Raw genomic sequence first — 22,869 nt, 5'->3', positions numbered from 1 at the left:
AGACAGGATATGGAACATTTGTCTTATATATTGAATGCTTTGAAATTATATACCAAACCATTCTGCACATCAAACATTATCCGCACAGACCAGTACGCATTTGAGCTGGTAAATGAGGAAAAAGGGAGGCAATTTGTGTGTACAAATGAAAGGAAATCTCCACATCACAGTATGAGACTCAAAAGGATGAAGTCAAAACTTCTGTCAAGAAAGAAGTACTTTTTTCTTCCTTGGCCTCAGATATGTGTATTACTTTAGGTTATGCAAGTATGTATTGTATAAGCACTTAAGCTTAAGCCCAACAATGCTTAATTATAGAAACTTTGGGTTGTACATACTTGCTACTCTTTGTTTTCCAAGTAAATATCATGCATTCTAATGCTGTTTTGTTTTGTTTCTTAATTTAAAGTTTTGTGGTGGGTGCCTTCCAGTTCATCCCTTACACCAAGATTTGAAAAGTTTACTCAACTCAGAAGCTACACACAGTATTGTAGTATGGTTGACCATTAGTTAGTTGTACTACAAAGTGGTGTTTGCTCCCAGAAAGGACAACTAGGGAAAAGAAAATGTTTGCCTGTTTTTAAATACTGAGCTTTCCTGGAATTTTGGTACTCTTGCAAGACAAACCAAAAAGTGAGGCGGGAGAAAGTGATGTGGGCATCATGACTTTTTTTAGCGTCTTGCAGTGTATGGGGCAATGGCAATATATCTGCACACTCACTTTACTAATACAGGGAGTGATACACCAGAGCTTAATTCCTCAATTCTTTTTCCATGTGCTAAATTGTCTGGACTTCAGATTGTCCATAGTTTTAGGGAAGATGCTGTTGGATCTCTCTCCAGAAGCAGACTCATATGTTTTATTGTGCACACCGCTACCCCAACTCTAAATCTAAGGGTGAAATTGATGGGACTTAAAGAGCAGCTAACCTAGGTTGGATCCAATACCAAGATTTCAGGAAATACTACTTGTTAATTCCTTGCAAGAAACTTAGCATATCTAACCAATTGTATTAAATGCTGAAACACTGCACTGGTAGAATTTAAATTTATTCTGAGAAGCAAAATAATAGTTTTGAAATCCATAGTACCAAACAGAACCTGCTTAACCATAATTTTATTTCCATATAGAACTGCTGAGAACAGATCAAATATTTTCTACGCCCAGTAAAATAGGCCTGTCCTGATTATGGGGCAAACATAAGAACGTTTTCCAGTCAATTTAATATTAACCAAATTTCAAATGTCATCCATATTAGCACTGTGATTATATTAAACACATGCCAAGGTGAAATTTGTAGTATACGAGAATTTTGTTTTTTTCAAAGACTTCCCTCCAATGTTTTCTATTATTATTAAATCACTGCATTGAGAAAATGAGTGAAAATGCTCTGGTTTAAGAGCATGCACTGACTTGGGCTATAACTGAAGATACAGAACAACACTTTCTTCCTCAAAAGTAATAGGCAGAAAGATGGACAGTTCATTAAAATAGTAGATTTCTACTGAAACACAACATGCAGGGCTTTAACACACTTCTGTTTTCCTTCCCCATTACGTTCAACAAAAATCCACTTGCTTTAAAATAAAATTCACAAAACGTATTACCACTTTGGGTTTCCTATTTAGTTTTCGCTTAAAGATATTTAAGTACATAAAGCTACAACAATTACACCTGGAGTATTACAATAAGAAGAGATGGAAAACTGGTATTTCAACTGAAAATACATATATTCTAAATGAACCAAGGACCTTTTAATAGGGTTTCAGATAACTGCAGGGGATCTATAGGGAAAGCGAAGTTCGGAACTTGCTGTTTAAAAATTGTATTTGCAACTGTGACTAGCTTCTCTTCTTCAATAGCGCCCTGAAAGAAAGAAGAGAGAACACTGTAACCATCAGCTCATAATTCCATATTCATTTGTTTCTCCTTCCACCCAGTATCAGTGAATTCCCCTTTGGTCACACTTCATTTTGCTAAAAACAACTTCTACTAGATACGAATGGTTTACTTAGGGTTGCAATCCTATGGTCCCTGTGAAGGTGTTGCACACACTATAGGATTTTGTGGATCCCTGTCTGCAAGCAGAGAGGGAGAGCCACAGACGGAAAAGGAGCTCTGAAGATGGCATCCTTGCTACTGTCTAATCACTGGAGAATATCCATAAGGCAAATTGGAAGGATTGGGGGGGGGGGGCGGCGAGAAGCCTGGCAGTGCTTTGATTTGATGTTTCTTCTGCTGTAACCACTCTGGTGAGACTGCTGTTATACTTACTTGGGCTGTAGGAACGGGATCTTGACCGTGATCTGTAACGACTATAGTAAGGTGAAGGTGATCGCCTCCTTTGAAGAAAGTATACAAATACATTTGTTAGCAGTGGCTCTAGTACATGTGGCGTATGTACTATTCAAGAGTTTAAAAAATATTGTCAAATGATTTGTACAGCATACACATCATATGGAAGAACCAAGCTTCATTTGCATGGTTTCTTTCTCTCCCACAGCATATTGGACATATTTTAAAGACATCTATTTTTAAATAGTATTCCACAGGGATTTAAGGTGCTGATTATTATGGAAACACTGTTTTTACAAACCATAAGACATTAACAGATTAAGAACACACACACACACACACACCTTTTTCACGTAAGTCTGTATCTTCAAGCTCTCATAAGTATCTACTGTTATACCTGACCAAATGTAAGGCAGTCTAATTTCTGAGTGCCATACTCATATGGGCATGTTATTTTCACCCTCAAATGTGCTCCTGCAGCTGCAACAAATAATAGTTCTTGTGCCAAAGAAACCTGGAGTTGAAAGGGACTACAAAGATAATCTAGTCCTCCTCAACCCAGTCATTTCAACACCGTCATATGGCACACTAAGTTGTAATACTACATAAACACAACTTGCTATCCAAGCTCCCTGGTTAGAAGAGATGTTGGATAAGTTTAATTTTCAGAAAGATGTAACTAGACTGGTGTAAAAAAAACCACATACATGATTACAACTTGATACTGTAAACTGTTGACCATAGGTTAGCTTTTATATGGAATAGTTTTAATTCCCTGTTTTATCAGGTACTGGATTTTTTTGTTTTCTCGGTTCTAAGATGTTTAAGCTATTTTACTTGGCTGATTTGGCTTTAATTCTTTCGTTTCAAAATATTTATTGTTATATGCTTTGAGACTATTGCAGAGTTTGTAAAACAGGCTAAACGTGCTTTAACAAATTGGCAAGCAGTTATATGGATGCAATAATCTTATTTGCAACAAACCATAAATCACTAAACAAACTATAGATCACTATATGAACTAACAGAATTTTTGAATACTATAAAGTTATCTCAAAATTTCTACCCCTAGGGCCCACTTAAGGGCTAAAATTAGTGGGGCCGACCAGTCACAAAATGGTAGTGGAAGGATGGAGCCAGTAATTAAATGAGGATGGATGAACCCAGAGATTAGCACAATTACCTGGCAATTACAGACATTTTCTATTGATATTTAACGCTTCTTTAGAAACAGCTCAGTCCTATGCCAGAGCAATCTTCTTGCAGCAGGGAGCTCAAGTACTGACATGACTTTGGACCAGCAAATTCTGCTTGAAGCGGGGAGGCTAAGTGAAGGCAGCATTTAATATTTTCCCTTCTGCCATTCACATGCATCTTAAAGTAGTTCCATTTATCTCTTATCATTTCTTCTAGACTCCTTTCACACCTAACTTTGGCCCTATTCTTATCCCAACCAACCACATTTCATCCGTTTTTCTGTGTTCCTTTCACATTAACTTCCTCTTCCTAAAACAGCTACCCACTCTTATCCCTTTCCCTAGTTTATTACTACTTTTGAAACATAAACCTTTCATCTACTTTGCCAGCAAACCAAATAGGAATAAAGGGGGGGGGGACTGGTATGTGTGTCCAGAAGACAAAGAAGCACAGGGACCAGAAGGCTCTACAGCAACCCAAGGCTTCTCCTTTTCTTCTTGCTCAGTCTGCTTGTCCCTTTAGACCTGGCATAGGCAAACTCCGGCCCTCCAGATGTTTTGAGACTACAATTCCCACAATCCCTGACTGGTCCTGTTAGCTAGGGATGATGGGAGTTGTAGGCCAAAAACACCTGGAGGGCCGGAGTTTGCCTATGCCTGCTTTAGAACCCATCTTTCCCATTCACTCTCCCCTCACACTCAGTGGGCCACACGATCCCTTTCTTCTTTTACCTTCTTCTCCAACTTTGCATACCACAGCCTCACTCTGTAACCAGCTCCTGCCCATGTGTCTGCCTATGCCTATGCAATGTTCATGCTTGTGACAAAGATTTCCTCTGAGCCTTTTCATTTAAATCAGAATGCATACCTGTAACGGTAATCATATTCTTCGTATCTGTCATAGCCTCGGTCATATCCTCTGTCGTAATAGGAATCACGGCGACGGCCAGCTCCTCCACCTCCTCCTCCTCCGCCACCACCTCCACTACTTTTTTGGGAGGGAAGACAAGATGCATTATGCAAAATATTAGGATTTCTCTTATTTCAAGAAAAAAACTACATTTTTAACATTTAAACTTGCAGCTCGCAGGATTTCCCATTCAAGGTATTACTCGGGTCCACGGACTGGCTTAAGCTACAGGATTAGATAGCTCTTTAGACCATTCAATGGGCAGAGTTCACATTTAAAAAGTTATCCAGAACTGTCTGCCTTTAATTGTATTTGTAATTATTGTTCACTGTGCATTGTAATGCATGCTACTCAGCAATAGTGAGTTATGAGGTGGCATGAAAATAATGATAGTAAGTTTAAAGAACATGAAACAAATGGATTTTCAAAAGGAATTTCTTGAGTAAGACAGAGATTAGCCTATGAAGAGACAGAACTATTGCATTTATTGACAACATAGTTTCTTATGAATCACAGACTCTAAAATGCAGTTCTTCTGATTAAGCCAGGAAAACTCCTTACTGTGTTGGCCTGCCCATGTAGATTCCAGGGGTGGGCGTGTGTGCTCTCTTTGTGATAGAATAATCCACCCGGATTCTCCTGCCATCCAGCTCCATTCCATTTGCATGTTCCATTGCCTGCAAAGAAGGCATATACTTTAGTTCCAGTAATGAGAAATTAGTGCTTATTCTCATTAAGCAAAATCAGCTTGTCTTTAGTTATTAGTATCCTGCTAATCAGTGGACCGTCTTTTCTCTAGCAGAGAGAATTAAAATGTCTCCACTGACTTGGGGCATTAAAGTTAGTGAAATAGGATCCCTTTTAAAGCCAGCACCCTGCTAAGAAGCTGATGCACTCCTGACACTTTGCCTTTAAAGCTCCCAAAAAAGGTAAACAGGGAGCCATTTCCCTTGAAGCAAAGGGACCGCACACTAGTGTGGCTTCCTGCAGGGTGCACATGGCTGGGTTACTGCTGCTGTTCAGCTGCCATTTCATGCTTTCTGTCTCCTACCATCTCACTTACAAGGACCTATTCCAGCAGAGCTTAGTAAAATGGCAGGTTCAGCCTATACGACTTCCTAATTACTCACTCACCACACGGCAGTTCACTCAAACAATGCATTAAGGATCTGACTCCACATCAGGCTCTATCTCCAATGCACTCTCATGGATGTTATATGCTTTGCCTCAATTAACAGTGAGTTTTGAGTTCTATTCTTAATCGTGCAAATTAGACAGCATCAATAATTTACAATGATATAATGATGCTTTATTAAATTTCTATACCACCTGTCATCTGAAGATCACAGGGCAGTTCACAATAAAAAAACACTAAAATACAATCAAAGAAAAATATTACCCCTATTTTATTATTAATAATCCATAAGCAAATTTACATAAATCCTGTTAAAAGATTTGACCCTTGCTCCCTTTTGTGTGTATGGTTGTGGTGGAGATTCTTGGTTGCTACCTACTCCATGTCTGTTGATGCAAAAAAAAAATTTCTTTTTTTTCCTTTTCTTTTTTTTGCTTAATATGGACTGGAGAAAATATATGGAACTGCTTTTCCACAAATGCTTATGGAAGTACTAGCAAAGAATTTGTTTATCTACAGCAGGTAGGCTCTACAGCAACTGTCATGCTTGTAGTTGTTCAAGAATGCCACAGTATGCCTTTTTGTGAGCAGGCAACCCCTTCTTTGGACAAAATGGTAGCTTTTGACCCAACCTAAACATTACAGTTGTACCTCGGAAGTCTAACAGAATCCGAAAACCACAAGTGTGGCTTCTGATTGGCTGCAGGAAGCTCCTTCAGCCAATCAGAAGCCGCAGAAGCCTTGTCAGATAATCGGCTTCCAAAAGAATGTTCAAAAACCGGAACACTCACTTCAGGTTTTTTATTGTATTACATTCTTGGCACTGGATTTCTGTTTAACTCCAGCCCTAGAAAAAAGGCTTATTCATAATTTAGGGCCTAAACTAGGGGAAAATCAAGTTCCACATGGCTACTGTTTACATTGTAAGAAATTAAAAATAAAAACTAGAACATTCTACACTTTGATTCAGTATTTCAAATGTGATTAAATGTGGACTATATCGCCACCTAGTGATTTCTTTCTATCACTGAAACACAGCAAACACTATTTTAAAGAATCTTCTCCCACCAAAAGGTCCACACTACAAAAACAAATGAAATTCCTGAATCAAAGCATCATAGATTATAGCACTAGTCATACCAATATATAGTTACTCCAAGACAACTTGGAAAATGCTATTATGCAAAGGAACACCAACAAAGACTACCATTCAAATTTCATACTTTTATCAAACAGCTTCACATAAGTACTGACACATCATCAACGTAGTCTCTGGAATCAAACAGACCCAAATGACATAGCATAGCTGTTGTTTTTTTAAAAGCCTGAAGTACATGCTCCCCCTCATGAATGAGGCACAACCAAGTAGATTTAAGAATTACAGTAACCAGCAGATCAAATTTCATATTATATATGATTGTGTAAACACAAGGAAACATTCTCAGTCAAAATTATGCATTATAGCAGCCACATGATTTGATTAAAACTATATTACTACTTTATTTACTGAAGCTAAAAACTGAAATTTAAGTTTTAATGCCAGTTTATTTTTCAGAAGCTTATTATGGTTCTCCTCTCTCAAATGCAGTTTTTTCAAATGCCTAGTTTGAAATCCTGGTTAGTGTTTACATTTATCAGGTGTAACCCTACAGTGTGGTTAAGAGGGAATTTACATACAAGTGGGCACAGAGTGTACACTCTCAGAGTCTTCATTTAGTCTTGATTATTAATAGCAATCAGGAGGGAGGTCTGCACTGGACAACTGTGGCTGATTCACAGATTTATACAGTACTATTACAACTTTTTTTAAAAGAGGGAGTGTGTGTGTGCGCACACTGAATTTGCCTTTCATTATATGCTTATGTTCTGCCTTGGCCCCAAGGCTTGTGTGACTGCTCCAGGCCTCTCAAATGACCTGGAAGTCTCCAGGGAATCTCAACTCTGTGGGGAAACCTCTACAGCCCCATAATCACTGGTAAACTTTGCAACCTTCCCAACTTAATAAATTTACCTCTTTAGAATCATCTATTCTTTCAAAGTAAACAAAAGCAAATCCTCTTGATCGTCCAGTTCGTTGATCATAAACCACATTGACACCGCTCAAAGGTCCGTAACGAGAGAAGACTTCACGAAGATCCCTCTCAGTAGTATACAAACTGAGGCCAAACACGCCAAGGCATGTATTAGGATCTGGATTAGCCTAAAAAATGAACCAAATTCAAGTATCAAAGCATGTCTAGAACAGTGCCAGTTGCACACTCACTCATTCTTTCACTGACATAGGCAGCAAGGTATTTTAGATAACTGCACATTCTGAGTAACACAAGAAGGGAAAGGAAGATCTATTATGCCTACTCCACCACTGGATCCAATTCTCATAATGAAAGAGGATTCAGAAGGTCTCGCTTCATTATGCTGACTAGGGGGAGGGGCAGATTGGCTGCAGAGAGAGTACAGCAAACTGGCTGGACTTACTACAGAGCAGCTAATCCTACAGAGGTTTGACAATATACTGGCTAGAGGGTTTCTAATGCAGTTATGGCAAGATGCAGGGGTAGCCAACATGGTGCGCTCCAGATGTTTTGGGCTACAAGATTATATTGCAGGGGTAGCCAACATGGGGTTCTCCAGATGTTTTGAACTTACAACTTCTATCAGCCCCAGTCGGCATGACCAAAGCTTAGGGATGATAGAAACTGCAGCCCACAACATGCAAAGGGCATGTTTGCTGCAAACAAGAGAATTACTTCTTTGAAATCTGACCAAAATGCTGCATTCTGTTTGTGTCATGATGGTTTAGTCTTTTACAGCTTAAAAAATGTATTTACCATCTAGTGATGGGCAGATGGAATGATATAGCATTCTGGTTTCATGTTTCAGACATTTGCCTGCAATTCTCCTTTCTGTTCAAGAACAACTTCCTTGAAGCAGCCAAACAGGTCTTGTTAATTTCCTCAGTGTCTTATTGCAAAAGAGGGAACATTTAATCAGCCATACAATGGAAACCTACCTGCTTTGTACCACCCGCACATGTGCTCCAAAACTCTCCAAGGAGAGTAGAAAGGATCTCAAGTTCCTTTCCCACTCCTAAAATCAGATCAGTTTAACAAATGGAGCCTTAAGATGTTGTAATTCCATAATTTTAAAATGTATAATCATTTCTATATACAGTATAGGAAATATAGAAACACCTGTCTTTTGGCTTGCAGGATCTTTTTTTTTTGCCAGAGCCAGCAGGCAAAATGGTGGCTTGGAATGGGAGTGAGTTACAAAGACTCCTGCATCCCATAATGCCTCAATATTTACATAAATAATTTTAATGTAAATTTTAATAACTCAGAGTATCCTGCCAGCCTACCACAAGGGATGCGGCATAGCAAAACCAGAATAGAGGCAAAGACAGAGTCCTATGCCCATAATTATCAGAGGGGTTTTGCCAATTTCAGCTGCTTCCACCAAGCCTCAATTTCAAAAGGGAAGGCGGGGCCAAAAATAACCACTGAGATTGCCTGACCACTTGAAGTCAATCAACTGTTGATCATGATATGCCTCTGACATATAACTTTCCCTAAACTGGCACAGGATAGATGCAAAATTTCTGAATAAATTGTATTTGTGATTCCTGCTGGTGGGGGCTGATAGGAGTTGTAGTCCAAAACATCTGCAAGACACCATGCTGGGGACAGCTGATCTAGTCTACCCAAATATCTTCATACCAGCAAGGATTTAAATCTCATTTCCCACGCCCAACTGTAAATCTTTTGAAAGCTATTAGATTTCAACATTGTCTGTTCTTGTAAAGAACTACACACCTCTCGGGTTTGTTTTTTTGGGGGGGCCTCCTCCCATAAAGCCACCAGTTCTTTCCACCACCAGCACCCCCCGCCCCTTAAGAGAAAATCAGGGTGCTCCTCTCCCCTACACTTCCTTGTTTGGGAAAGTACTGTGGGGTATTCATACTGCTGGTTGCTAGGGTAAACGCTAATAGACCTGACAAGCAGAAAATGCCAAGGCTCCTCTTATTCTTGACCGCAGAAACCTGCAAGCTGTGGATGTTATGCCTAATCAACAAAAATAAATTAGTTAAATGGATTAGCTTTTCTCATACATATATTCATAGTGAGATTTAAAATAATTTCCCTACAAGCTTACACTACATACTCTGCTGCCAGTGTGCCTTCTTCGGTTAGACATTGGAGAGTGACTGCGGCTCCTTCGACGCCGGTACTCTGGAGTGTATGATCTGCTTCGTGATCGCCTTCTATGAGAATGGGATCTAGAGCGAGTGTAACGCCTGTGAGAATGCCTTCTTGACCTGGACCTTCAAATGATACATTTTATTTGTTATATGAAAAAAACATCTGTGAAGCACCATAGAAATATTGAAGTTTTCATAAATTCATGTATTATTTTTTATATATATGCTTCTGAAAGCATATCAAAGTAAGTTTCTGGCACAGTTTTAAAATATCAAGTATTTTAAAATAAACATTTTGTAAAATGTAAATAACATTTTCAACATTTATCTGTTCCAGGGGCTCCCAAACTTCTCCCCACAAGGACCACATGAAAATTGCTTAGGGTCTTGGTGGACCACTCAATTATTTTTCTGCATTTTGTAGCAATTGTATTGTGCTGTGCTAGATGGTATATGATTTAACTGTACTGACTGCTTCTTTATTTCTTTCATTGCATTTTATTGTATTAACTACTTGTGCAGGTAATTTCTTGAGTAATTGCTAGCCATGTAATGGTGTTTCAATACAACAATTTCGTAAGGTAGCAGTTCACCACAGAACATATAAAACACCACAAAGAACTGGTTCACATGTCATGGTAAGTCACATGTTTCTCAATCACTCCTGTTTTGCTTGGTCTGTCGTGGAACCAAGTTAAATCATGAGTAGAAGCTAAAGGAGAACAAAACCAGCCTTGTGATTTGTTTCTCTTGGTTCCAGGCAGAATGAAGCAAACCAGGAGTGGTTGTGCAGTGTGTGCATATGTTTCTCATTCACAGGATGCCATGGTTTATTTCTTAGGTGATTTATTGTTGTGTGAAAATCAAGCCATTGTATGGAATGCCGGTTTATGGAAGCTTCACTGTCACTGGGGACAGAAAGGAGATAGCTTTTTTTACATTTTAGGATCTGTTTTGTCTTATGTGATGGTAATCTACAAACTGTTCTCCAGTTAGAGGCACAAAGCCTTGTGACATCAAAAAGGAGAAATTTCATATCTCCTATAGCTATCAGGGTAATTTTCAGAGCACTTCCATAGTGTAGTTGGTGCTGCAACTAGGCCATGAGGAGGTACAACAACCTCACTGTGGAGAAGGGTTGTAGCTGCATGGCACAGGAAAAGCTTCACATGCCAAAGGTTCAGTTTCAAGCCCCAGCATCTCCCGATAGGGCTGTCTGAAGCTCTGGGTAGTGACAAGCAGTGAGTGTACACAGTATTGAGTGAGATGGACAAGTGGTCTACTGTATAAGGGAGCTTCCTATAATTCTATGCTACTCTGAGGAGCAGTTCAACCTTGCTAAAGAACAAGGCCTGACGTTTTAAAATAATCCATATAAAATATTCTTTAAAAGTACAACTCAAAATCTCTTCCATGAAACCCCTCAATACCTTGAAGGCCCAAAATAAGTAAGTTTTATGCAAAGACAGAATGTATAACAGCAGACACATACCTGGATTTTGATCTTGATCGAGAGCGTGACTCAGAATGTTTAGAAGCTCTTGATGGGCTACGCGATCCTGACCTGCTCTCAGATTTTACACGAGCAGGACTCCCAGCTGGAGATTTTGACTGGGAGCGCGACTCCTAACAAAAAAAGCAGTATTACAAATGGTAGTGGTTGCACAAATGCCTACCTTCTTATATTAAAGTAACTATATTTTATTGATTGTGCCTGAAAAACAAATGGTTAGGCAATACCCTCCAGGACAAACTTCTGTTTAACCCACTGTTAACTTTGCGTGATTTCCTCAAATAGTTCCCTACTCGAACCGGATGACCAATGCTCTATTAACTAAGTAATCATGCAAATTCATCTACAACTTGATCATACAGACACTGGAACATAAACCATACATTTACTTAACCTAGGACCCATTCATTCTTCCAGATTCTTTTAATTCTACTTCACTCTTGCTTTCTACTTTTCTTCATTCTTCATTGAGTTTTTCATTTTTCATACTTCGTGTATTCTTCCCCAATTCAAACAATTCATTATAGCCTTAAAAATATTCAAGTGCTTCTATCTGACCAATCTTCTGTTCAATTTTTTCCCCCATTCAATTTTAATTTTCTGATCTTTAACACTTTTCATTAGCCTTCTTTTATCTTGATTTATCTTCCACATTCTTGGAAAAAACTCTTCCATTTCTTCACGAACATTAACCTTAATGGAAAAAGAACATTTAGTATATTTAAGCATGTGGGGATTATAAAACTCTGCTGGAGTTTCAGACTTTTAACTACCAAAATTGAATAGCCAGCAGGTAAAGTGCAAATAACTAATTTATAAAAGCATTTTTTCAAAAAAAAATCTTTTAACTGGTGTAATCATATAGGCTCTAAAAATGAGTCCACTGATTTCCTTGCAACATTTCCCAAATGTTCTAAATCTATCCTGCTCCTTTTCTAACTTTAATCTTGTTCAATTCCATATGATACACACAGACGTCAGTGTTACCTTAAATACTAGGATTGCCTGAAGTTAAAAATGTCAAGCAAAACTGATAGGCCAGATTTCAAAGAGCTACACTAGATGCAAACAGGGAGTTAGACATGCCTAATATAATGCCCAGCTCCCCGTCACCCCAGGCCACATCACAAACTTTTAAACTCCCAGCTTCAAGAAGTTTAACATGCAGCTTGGGGAGCAGTGTTCATGACAGACAAGTACCAAGTCCAACTAGCTGCAGTTCTTGGGATTCAGGCCACAGATGTGGCAATGATCTGAATATTCCAAAATACATTTTTTCCTAAACCTAACCATTCTATCCAAAACCTACAAAATATGTGCATAGTAGGGAAGAAACAAAGCCAATTTAAGGATCTTCTTCAGTAACAACTTAAATCAACTTTGGTAGTGGCTGCAATGTGAAGTTACCTATAGAACTGAGACTGTTATTCTGTATTCCTTGTCAGAACAACAGATGAATCAAACAAGCAATACAGGAAAATAAGATATTTGAATAAGCACACTCAAATGAGGTGACTGGGCAAACAGGGAAACTAAAAGAACAGATCAAGAATTTTATGGAAAGATGTTGCATATTTGAATTTGAATCTTCATTGTACGTATCATGAACATTAAGATAAATCAAAACTGTGCCCTCCTTTTCTCATTTGCACAGCAATCTGTACTGCTCTGTCTAGCTTATTCCCTTTTTAGCCAATGAAAACTGCTTATTGCATTTATTTTGCCAAATGTCATTTTGTCTTATAGTTCTTACTGTTTTGTTTCTCATTAAAGATGCCATTTTATCATTTCATTTCAGACCTGTTTTCCCATACTTATGTCATATTGAAGAGTGAAGTAGTGAATTTTTCAGAAGGGAATCTGCATACTTGTGGTAGTCTAAACATGCACATTTTAATAGCACCATTACTTTCCCCGAGTTGACCAAAATACCATATTGTGGAGCTGTGTCTAATTGTCAAAACAAGACAATGTTCTTTAAAAAAACATTAGGAGGAATGGGTAAGAAAGACAGGGAAATTGATGGTGGAAAAATGCTTAACCAAAGAAAATATTAAATATGAAAGGGGGGCAGGGTGCCTCATTTTTCATGCTTGCCCATATAAAAAATAAAAAAGCCCACTTCATTGACTAAGTTTCTAACCCAAACTTCCCATCAGCAAACTTCCACAAGAATCAATTAGTAAAGAAGGAGTATACTGTGCAGTGCCAGGTTAACACTTTCACAAGGTGGCAGCAAAAATACAACTCATAATAATTTTTTTCATATATGAAATTGTTTCACACTGGCAAGGCAATCTTAGGCATGCCTACTCAAAAGTAAGCCCCATGGAGTAGTAATTCAATAGAAATTATCCACAGGTAAGTGAGTAAAGGATAACAGCCTAAATTAAGGTGCTAAGAGAAGACTTAATAGTCAGATCCCAATTACTGTTGATTAAGCTTTCTTTCTGTTGCCTTCAGATAACTATGTTCATAACGTAAAAGTGTCAAGAATGCAGGACAAACTTTCTGAGCAGAATCAAAGGTATCAACCCTTTAGACTAGCATTTATTCACATGTTTAACTTACACCCAACCATAGGGGAGCCGTGACTGAATCTTGAGGTGGTCATTTCGTCATCTGCAACCATGGATCTCTTCCTGGCAGCTACTTGCCCAATCCAATCACAACTTGAGACTCTTTCCCAGAGCTCTCTGTGCAGAGGACTCAGACAAGAGGTCAGGAAAACCACAAATAATCACTAGGTCCACCAAAATTTGTGACTCTTAATATTCAAAATGTAAATAGGTATATATGAAGGTGGGAGAAAGCTAAATTCTTTATCTAGTGTGTGATGACTGGGATGGTTTGGGACCCAATATAAACAAATCTACAGGACAATGCTATACATATTGACACAGAAGCAAGTACCACCAAATTCAATAAGACTTACTCCTGAGTGTGCAGCCTTAAGAGTCTTGTGAGAAACAACCATTCAACTTTGAAGACTGCCATAAACAAAGCGGAATGGAAGGTACCACTGATATTGTAGATAAACAACTAAGTTTTGTATTATATGATGCGTGGGATATATGAACCACCCAGAGATATTTGGACGAAGGGCAGAATACAAATTTAATAAATAAATAATAAAATAAACTTTTTTTTAAAGGATTTGTCAAATGAGCCCTTTCAAATACAATGATACTGTTATATAACATTGATAAATGTATACAAATAAGAATCTAAAAATAGTTAATTTTATTCTGCTGATATCTTCGACAAGACAAGACAATAAAGTTTCTCAAGCACTTTAAAATGGGCCTAAAGAGTTGCAAGAGTAAATCAATTAAAAGGTGTGATCAATTGAAAAAAATCACCTTCAATTACATTTCCCCTCATGACAACAGGGTTATCTTTTTACCAGTCTAAACCCTAGTGCAGGGAGGGTGGGGTTTGCTATGCCCTGGCAAGTCCAAGACCTAGGTCCAAATTCCTAATGAGCCACATAATTTCTGTGCTCACCATCATTCAACCTAACAAGGTTGTTGAGAGGTTGAATAAGAGAAGATGAATAGAACTGGCATTGTAAAGCAGTTTTACACCAGAGTGCTATAGAAATAGAAGTTTTACAGCTAGCAATAAAAGCTCAATAAAGCTAATTAAGATACCATCAACTCCAAATAAAACCAGTATGCTCAGGGGGCACTCGGTGAAGAAGGGCAATGATCTGGTTCACAGGCAATTCTGTCTGCACAGAAAGTACTTCCAGTATCCTCAAAAAGCACCAATTCAGGAACCCCATGTTCCCTAGAGTTGAGAGCACTCCAAAGTTTGTACTAACTACAGATCACTCAGACCCAAGTCAAGGATGTCCAACCAGTGGTAGATCACGGGATCCTCATCGTGTACAAAAAGTTATTGGGGGAAAGCTAAAAAAACTCTGTGCAATCTTCCCCCCAAAAACCCCAACAACTCTGGGCATTTCTCTCCTAAAAAAAAATTCTGGGCAATCAACCCACCCCACGCACGCTCCTCCCTTCAATGACAATGGGTAGATCACTGCCAGTTTTGAATGGGTAGATCACTGCCAGTTTTTTTAGACTGGGAATAGATCGCAGTCTCCTGGGAGTTGGCCAAACCTGCCTTAAGCTATAGAAAAGGAGATCAGGAGAATTCATGAAAGTGTGAGATTCTGCAGCCTAGTAACTATAAAAACAGCATGGTATCTGCTCTGGTCCTTGGGGAACCAATATACCATGCTGTTTTTATAGTGCAGAAGACAACTATCTTTTGTGGAGACATTTTTCCGCCTCTCTGAGGCCAGGCTGGGGTTCCTACTGCAAGCAGCTGTGCTGAACCTGGCTTGGAGGACAGCTGACTGCCCATCATCTTGCCCTATGGGCTGCTCCCCATGGCCCTGCACTGGTCCCTGCCGCCACGGGAAAGCGAAAACTTCCAAGGACCACATGCTGGGATTGTTTCCACACACTCTCTCAGACAACCCTATCTTCCATCCAGACTAGCAAAAGGATTATCAAAGCTCAAGGACAAATTTTAGCCAGGCAAAAACACTCAAGGATAGTGAAAAGCAGAAATGATGAGGAGTGAGGCCTGGAAGTGAATCTTAGAGGCCAAACAGAGAGGTTTGGAGGGCCAGATTTGGCCCCCAGGGCCCAAGATTCCCCACTGCTGCTTTACATCAGCATTCCAACATGGAACACACATTCTTAGTCCATTTCTGAATGTATGTTTAGAACCCAATAGCTCAAAGGCATAACTGGAAGTAGCACCAATGTAATATAGCTAACACTTGAATTGTTTGCCTTTGTTATGTTAAAAGCATGGACAGGATAAACACACCAGTGCAGGTTAGAAATATAGTTCCCTTAAATTTCATCCAAAGCTGAGAACTCAGCCCTAGAATTTCTTCTAAGCATTCATGTTTAGCCTTGAAATGTTTAGAAACAATAAAGGAGGGCACTGCTTTCATTACTAAATAATCAGAAAAAAGGCCTAAACTTCTAGGATTAGGGTTAACAGCCCTCCAAGGCCCAAGAGTGTGGTTGCTAGACAGGCTCCCATGTTAGAATCTAAAAGGGGTTCAGACATTACATGGCAGTGTTTTTGAACACTACAATAAACATAAGCAATTATAATACAGATCCAACATACAGCCTGACAAAAATCCTTTAAAAAATTATTAGATGTCTGCATCTATGTTTTTTAGGTATGGTCCAACCATAGGACTGCCAATTTTTTGTTAAATCCCCAAGCATCAAACATCCAATCACCTGCAATTTCCCAATACTTTATGCAACTATTTAGGATTAAGAAAATATAGAATTAACTTTGAACGTCTCAAGTTGTCAAGTATTTATTGGAAACAGTAGTAGTGTTTAGTCCTGCTTCAAAATGCACTTCTACAACTGAAGCCTTTAAGTAATTGTCAGGTTGGCATGTTTTTTGTTTTGTTTTTGTTTTGGCTGTCTCTGAGAAACACTAGCCCAGTGAGTTATCTTTCTCAAATGTATTCAGTCATCTGCCTTTTCCTACAAAAACTACTAATATAAGAGCAAGCATGCTCTGGTACAGAACTAGGGCATTTAACATACAAAATTGCCCTGAGCCAAGCCCCAACTCTAATACAGATATAGAATGATAAAAACTGGCTCCAGGAAGGCAGGCAAGGAATGAGTTAAGCTAAGAATAATAATAAGAAGAAGAACCACCAACACAGGTATAGCAAAGTATTTGTGGGCTCATTTACAAGCTATTTAAAATTTTCCTTTGAGCACCAAGTGTTTTATCATCAAATCCATTATCAGTACTGAGCACCAAAGCATTGAAAACCAAACAGATACACTCTACGTATCCCAAATGACTACAAAGCATTCTGTAATAGAACACCACTTTTGATGCAGCAGTTTGCTTTAAATTGTGCAGATCTCTTCTAAGTGTAGTGAACTAGTTGAACACAGATACTCTGCCCTGCTAACTATGTGGCTCTATATATTTAACACACACTCATCATCACAGGTTAAACATGTTATTTTATTTTGTGCACATTCAAAACTAAATTTGAATGCACAAAGAATGCAAGGTATTTTCTTGGAATGTTCAATCAGCATTAAATACTACCGCTCAGGTTTTAGAGCTCCAGGCCAGTTAATGTGAAAGCTCGGGTGCTAGCTGGCAACTTTTCACTTCATATAATGAGAGAATACGCAGAATGCTTTGATCAAATCACCACAGCTGGAATTAGGGTACATATAGACAAGGCTGGCCCACCCGAGGCAAGGTGAAATGACTGCCTCATGTGGCAAACTTCACTGGGGTAGCAGATCCCCATGTCAATCTCCCTTCACCTTGTTTCTGATGTAGATTTTCCCTCACCCCTTCTTCCCTGGTGGGGATCTGTCTCTGGTACCAAAATATATTAGGCTAGCCCTGCATATAGATATAAATGGTTCTAGATAGGGTGGTCTAGACCATGAAAGATAAGGCAAGCACAGGAACTCTGAATTGGGCACAGAAGTTTACAGGCTAAAAGTGGACACCCCTGCTTTTAAAAACAGAGCAGTGGAGAAGTGGAGCTGGTAAAAAGTGTTCCTGGACCATCACTACCTGCTTATCCATAAACAAAGCATTCCAAAAAAACAGAACTAGCATTCTCTCTTTGTTAAAAAATGGATATGGAAACAAATAGTGTGCTTTTCCTGTTAAGACATGTTGTATGCACGCATGCGTGAATGTGTTAAATATAGCATAGTAGACAGTACAGTACTGCAGAGTTAGTCGTGCAGTGAATCTGCGTCCAGCTACTTTACTACCCCCTCCCCGCCAAAGACTTAGGTGGTGGTAGTGGGTGATCCCATGTCTTCTTTGGCCTAATTTCATTTTGTTTTGTCTTAGCCACCATACATTGGTTCAACACTGATAGAGTCACTCCTGGATGCTTACATAAGAGAACAGAGATGGATGTGATCAGCATATTGATATGGCAGGCCCTATCCCCACAGCACTAAGCGAGTCTTCCAAATATCCTCATGCTGAATCTAGCCAATTTAAAAAACAACATGGAATCATTCTGACCAACAGCCCAGACATTATGACTAGAAGTTCAAACTGGAATTGAATAATGGAATGACCTGAAAGGTGCTGAGAGGTCCAAAAAAAGTTTCTCCCTGTTCATCTCCAAGTACAGATCATTCACCGAGTGTAACTAATGCTGTTCCAGTCCCACATCCAGCCCAGTCTGACCATAATTGCTAAGAGTCAAATAAATGTATTCCACCCAAGAATGGCTGGAATTGTTCGGCTTACAACACTCACCCAAACCTCCCTATTGCTACTTTTCAGATTTATGTGGGAAATTGTTAGTTGCAAGCTGTGCCAAAGACACGTATTTCAGAATCAAGAAATTCCCTCATACTTTTTTATACTGGAGGGCAGGGGAAAGGAAGGGAGTCTCTCAAGCTGCTGTATAGTGGTAGATAAACACTAGTATAAAACACCCTGATAAATCAAGCTAAGATAATGCACTTTCCCCAGGCATGAATCCCAATGCCATTACTAAATAATGCCTCCAATTCATTTGAGAGAGGATTCACACCTCTCCTTCAGAAAGCTTCCGAGGGGTCAATCGAAGGATTTCCTAAACATATATAACAATAATAAATAACAAAACAGCGCGGGTGAAGCACAGGCGCGGGCTTTGGATCAAACCGTTGAGTTACTAACAACAAACCTAAACAGAGCAAAATGTCTGCCGCCACCCCAGACACAACAAAAAATTGATTCTGGCTTTCCTTGTTTAAACTAGAAGTCGTACTGGAGATACAAGAAGGCTGCCTAGGAGGACGCTGACCTTCAACCGCAGAGTAGGAACCCTGACCTAAAGCTGGGTCGCTACAGAACCACCGTCATAGCAATGTATCAGTAAAAAAATAATTAAGAAGTAGGTCCCCAATTGCATGTGTGGGCTAAAGGTGGGTCTTCGGTCTGAAAAGATTGAGCCGGAGGGAAAACAGCCTTTTCTGCCTAAGAAAGAAGATCGCCTCGGTCCTCACGCGCCGGATTTCCTGATCTACACGAGGCGTCGAGATCCCTCCCTACCAAACAAATCCTAACTTCGCTCAGGATTTGGCGGTCGGGGCCTTGAAAAGGAAGAAAGCGGGGCTGGTTTTGCACGTTTAAACATAATATATATAGAGATTCATCGGGTTCTAGCGATAACAGCAGAGCTCAGAACTAGAAACTGGGAAGGGGGTGGGCTAGGAATCAGGAGAGAGCGTAACAACTGGAATCCCAGGGTCGTGTTTTTGGGGGTTTTGTTTTGTTTTTTTAAGACTAAAGATCCCGGTTCAAATATGGGAGGGCGGGAAAGCCAGGCCCGGAACAGAAACCGTGAAAACGGCCCCCGCGGGCGTCAGCGCGGCCCCCACCTCAGGCGAAGGAAACCATTTTGGAGAAACAACGGCGCTCTCCTCCGGGTGGCTCCGCCCCGCTCCGCGCCCGGCTGGGAGGCTCCGTTTCCCCCCCGTCTCGAGCGACTTCGTGCCCTCGGGGCCAGGCCAGGCCTCCGACACCTCGGCCTGGACAGAGAAGCGCTCACTACTCACCCTCCCCTCGAAGTTGTTCTCCTCCACGTCACTCATGGCGGCGTTTTCCTCCCAACCCGGCAGGCGGACGAAACAAGCGGGAACCCGGGCGAGGAGCGCTTGAGCGCCGCAACCTTCTCCTGAGGCTGCCTCCTCAGTCAACCAGCTACCCTCTTGTGGCGGCGGAGGCGGCGGCAGCGGCAGTAGCAGCAGCAGCGCAAAATGGCGCCTCGCTCCGTAAGGTCTGCGCCCGACACTGCGCGAGGGGGCGGAGCTACCGAATGCCCCGCCCCATAGGCCACAATGGAGGCGACGCCGCCGTCAAGAGCAAAGCGGGAGGCGGGAGGCGTGGCGCAAGCGCAGTGGAGTCCACGCAGCCCCTCCTGTTTAGGCGGTTGCTAGGCTGACGTTTTTTAGGTCTATAGTTAACAGCTGTTTTGTTTCTGGGTTCAAAGCCGTGGCTTCCTTCTCCTCTGGATCTGTGGAGGAATATGAACATGGAATGTGGCTCCTGCCTGCTGTCTTTCCCTGTAGGGCTTGTAATAAAGGATGTATTATATATTTTAGGATTTCCACAGCATCTACATTGGGAGCGAAGGCAATTGACTCTAGGCTGGACTAACTCCTGTGTAAGTTTGTGCAGGATCCCCACGCAACATTATCTCCAGATGTCCATTCCTTCTGTATACACTGTAGCTGGGAAACCAATAGATACTGTCGGCGATCCCTTTAGCTTCTAAGCTCCACAACAAACATTCTTTTTAAAGGGCATGACAGGTGCCACATAATACACTTTTGTAATAACTCAGTTGCACAGTGTGGCAGCAGCTGCACTTTGGAACTCCCTGCCTCTTGAGATCAAGCAGGTACCTGCCCAAAACATTCCTGTTTAGACAAGCCTACCCAGATGCTTAGAAAGCTGAGGTAATTTTAATCGGTTTTAGTATTTTAACTTTAGTATGTTTTAAAGTAGGGTTGTAAATTCTTCCTGAGTTTACTGTTTTTATTTTTTGTAATCCACTTTTAGGGATTTTTATTTTGGGGGTGTTTTTTTTGCAATTAAGCTGTTTATAAATTTTGTAAGTCATAATAAATCAGTAACGATGTTCCAGCCATATTTGCCCTCAACTGCTCACTTCCATGTGATGTGAAGTCATGGGATGAGGTATAGCAGGGATATCCAACCGGTCGATCCAGCCAATTGCGGGACCCTGAAAAAAGCTCAACAACTCTGGTCAATCTAATGGGGAGATCACTGCCAGTTTTTTTTAATAGTGGGAGTAGATCACAGTCTCTTGGAAGTTGGACGTGCCTGAGGTAGGGTTGCCATATTTTGAAAAGCAGAAAAGAGAACGCTATGATGGCCGTTCAAAGCAAATACAGTGGTATCTTGGGTTACAGACACTTCAGGTTACAGACTCTGCTAACCCAGAAATAGTACCTCGGGTTAAGAACTTTGCTTCAGGATGAGAACAGAAATTGCACGGTGGCGGCAGCGGGAGGCCCCATTAGCTAAATTGGTACCTCAGGTTAAGAACAGTTTCAGGTTAAGAACGGACCTGCAGAACGAATTAAGTTCTTAACCCGAGGTACCACTGTAAATGCAATTTGTCTCAAATTTTACCCCTGAAAAAGAGGGTTTGTCCTGGAAAAAGAGGACACATGGCAACCCTAGAAGGGCTCTGCCAACTGCATCAATTGCTGTTAACACCAGGGAGAGACTTCCTTTTTAAAACCCTTTATATATTTTTTAGGAGTGAGCTGGAGAAAGTGACTGAAGTGTGTAATGGGCAAATCAGAGGCTATGCAATGACCTAGGACTAGGTACGTAATCTCCCCTGCCTACTCACCCACCACCTCTGCAATCCCTATAACAGGCCTCAAAACAAAATAAAAAGAATTCCTTCCAGTAGCACCTTAGAGACCAACTAAGTTTGTTATTGGTATGAGCTTTCGTGTGCATGCACACTTCTTCAGATACCACAGGCCTATTCTGGTGTCTGTCATGCCTGCACATGTTGACTTGTGAGCAGCATGCATTGCCCAAGCAGTCACAGTATGCTGGATTATATATACTTTAAAAAAAAATAGGAATCTTCTCTTTCCCATCCTCCCACACACTTAAGACTGATACCAATGCAGACTTTATAAGCTTTAACACCAAACCATCACCTTTCTCCTCATTCCCCTTTGCTTAACATCCAGCCTCGTGATGAGTTCTGGACAAAAAAAGCTAGTCTACTATTTTGATTGGCCTAATTACTCCACAAATTATGCATGCATGAGGGAAGTTTGGGTTTGGGTTTCTAAAATAGCAGCTCCCCAATCCCACCCAGGAAACTCCTTTTGTAAGTGAGAAGAGTTTCAAAAGCAGTTTGTGTTATATGATAGTGAGTGCTCTTCAGAGAGTGGGGGAAATTCCATTGGGATACGCCTAAAGTAAGGCTGAAATCATATAAATATTTAATAGGGTGTTAATTCAGTGGGACGGAATTGGATTGCAATGTAAAGCTGGATTCTGGATAGTTAGAATCCTAAGGTCTTATGTTAGCAAAAGAGGTGGTTGGGTTTATAAGTCAAAAGACTCACAATGAACTTGACGGAATTGGAGAACCAAATACATCGCACCTGTCTCATATACCAGCTGCAGAGGATAAGATTAACTCTGCCCTCAGTCATAGCACAACCCAGCAGCACATTTATTGGCAACCTATACTATAACAAGATTATCAAGCAGACAGGCATAATAACTGGACAAATAGGCCAAATGACAGGACACAACGTGGGAGTCCTCTAGCTGACAAAAACTGCCAATATAATTACTATTCATGTAATATACTATTTATTTAAGTAAATTAGTATTTATCGGTAAGGGTGGGGGAAAGCCTATTAGGCATTTAAAACGAAACTAGGCGTGGGTTGAAAGCTGAAATGCAAACTTTCGGATTGCAACGAGTTAAAACTTCTGACGGTACGTCAGATGAGACATACACGGTCCATCATCACTGATGTTTAGTTTTATATCCGATACTTTCC

General features: G+C 40.3%; 1 protein-coding gene and 1 long non-coding RNA gene across 5 annotated transcripts; one reads left to right on the top strand and one right to left on the bottom strand.

Moving 5' to 3' along the window:
- Nucleotides 1–1,034: 1,034 nt before the first annotated feature.
- Nucleotides 1,035–20,097, bottom strand: TRA2A (transformer 2 alpha homolog). 4 transcript variants are annotated; one of them, XM_083578890.1, is made up of 9 exons: nucleotides 19,855–20,088; nucleotides 11,632–11,941; nucleotides 11,228–11,361; nucleotides 9,699–9,858; nucleotides 7,549–7,737; nucleotides 4,964–5,079; nucleotides 4,361–4,480; nucleotides 2,276–2,343; nucleotides 1,035–1,867 (listed from the first exon to the last, which is right to left on the bottom strand). In XM_083578890.1, exons 4-9 carry the CDS (start codon nucleotides 9,729–9,731, stop codon nucleotides 1,857–1,859), a joined length of 537 nt encoding a protein of 178 aa, XP_083435016.1. In that variant the 5' UTR covers nucleotides 9,732–9,858; nucleotides 11,228–11,361; nucleotides 11,632–11,941; nucleotides 19,855–20,088; the 3' UTR covers nucleotides 1,035–1,856. The 4 variants fall into 4 exon arrangements, with proteins under 4 accessions (XP_083435016.1, XP_083435017.1, XP_083435015.1 ...); XM_083578891.1 differs by having other exon boundaries at nucleotides 11,643–11,941; XM_083578889.1 differs by lacking the exon at nucleotides 11,632–11,941 and having other exon boundaries at nucleotides 19,855–20,097.
- On the top strand, nucleotides 8,751–12,269 carry LOC310745898. The gene is made up of 2 exons (XR_014540440.1): nucleotides 8,751–10,125; nucleotides 10,182–12,269. It is a non-coding gene; the product is annotated as an uncharacterized lncRNA (long non-coding RNA).
- Nucleotides 20,098–22,869: the final 2,772 nt, after the last annotated feature.

Source organism: Podarcis filfolensis, assembly GCF_964270895.1.
Source record: "Podarcis filfolensis genome assembly, chromosome: 12".
Classification (NCBI taxonomy): Eukaryota; Metazoa; Chordata; class Lepidosauria; order Squamata; family Lacertidae; genus Podarcis; species Podarcis filfolensis.
The sequence above is the reverse complement of the archived record's forward strand: the minus strand, read 5'-3'. Positions and strand labels throughout refer to the sequence as shown.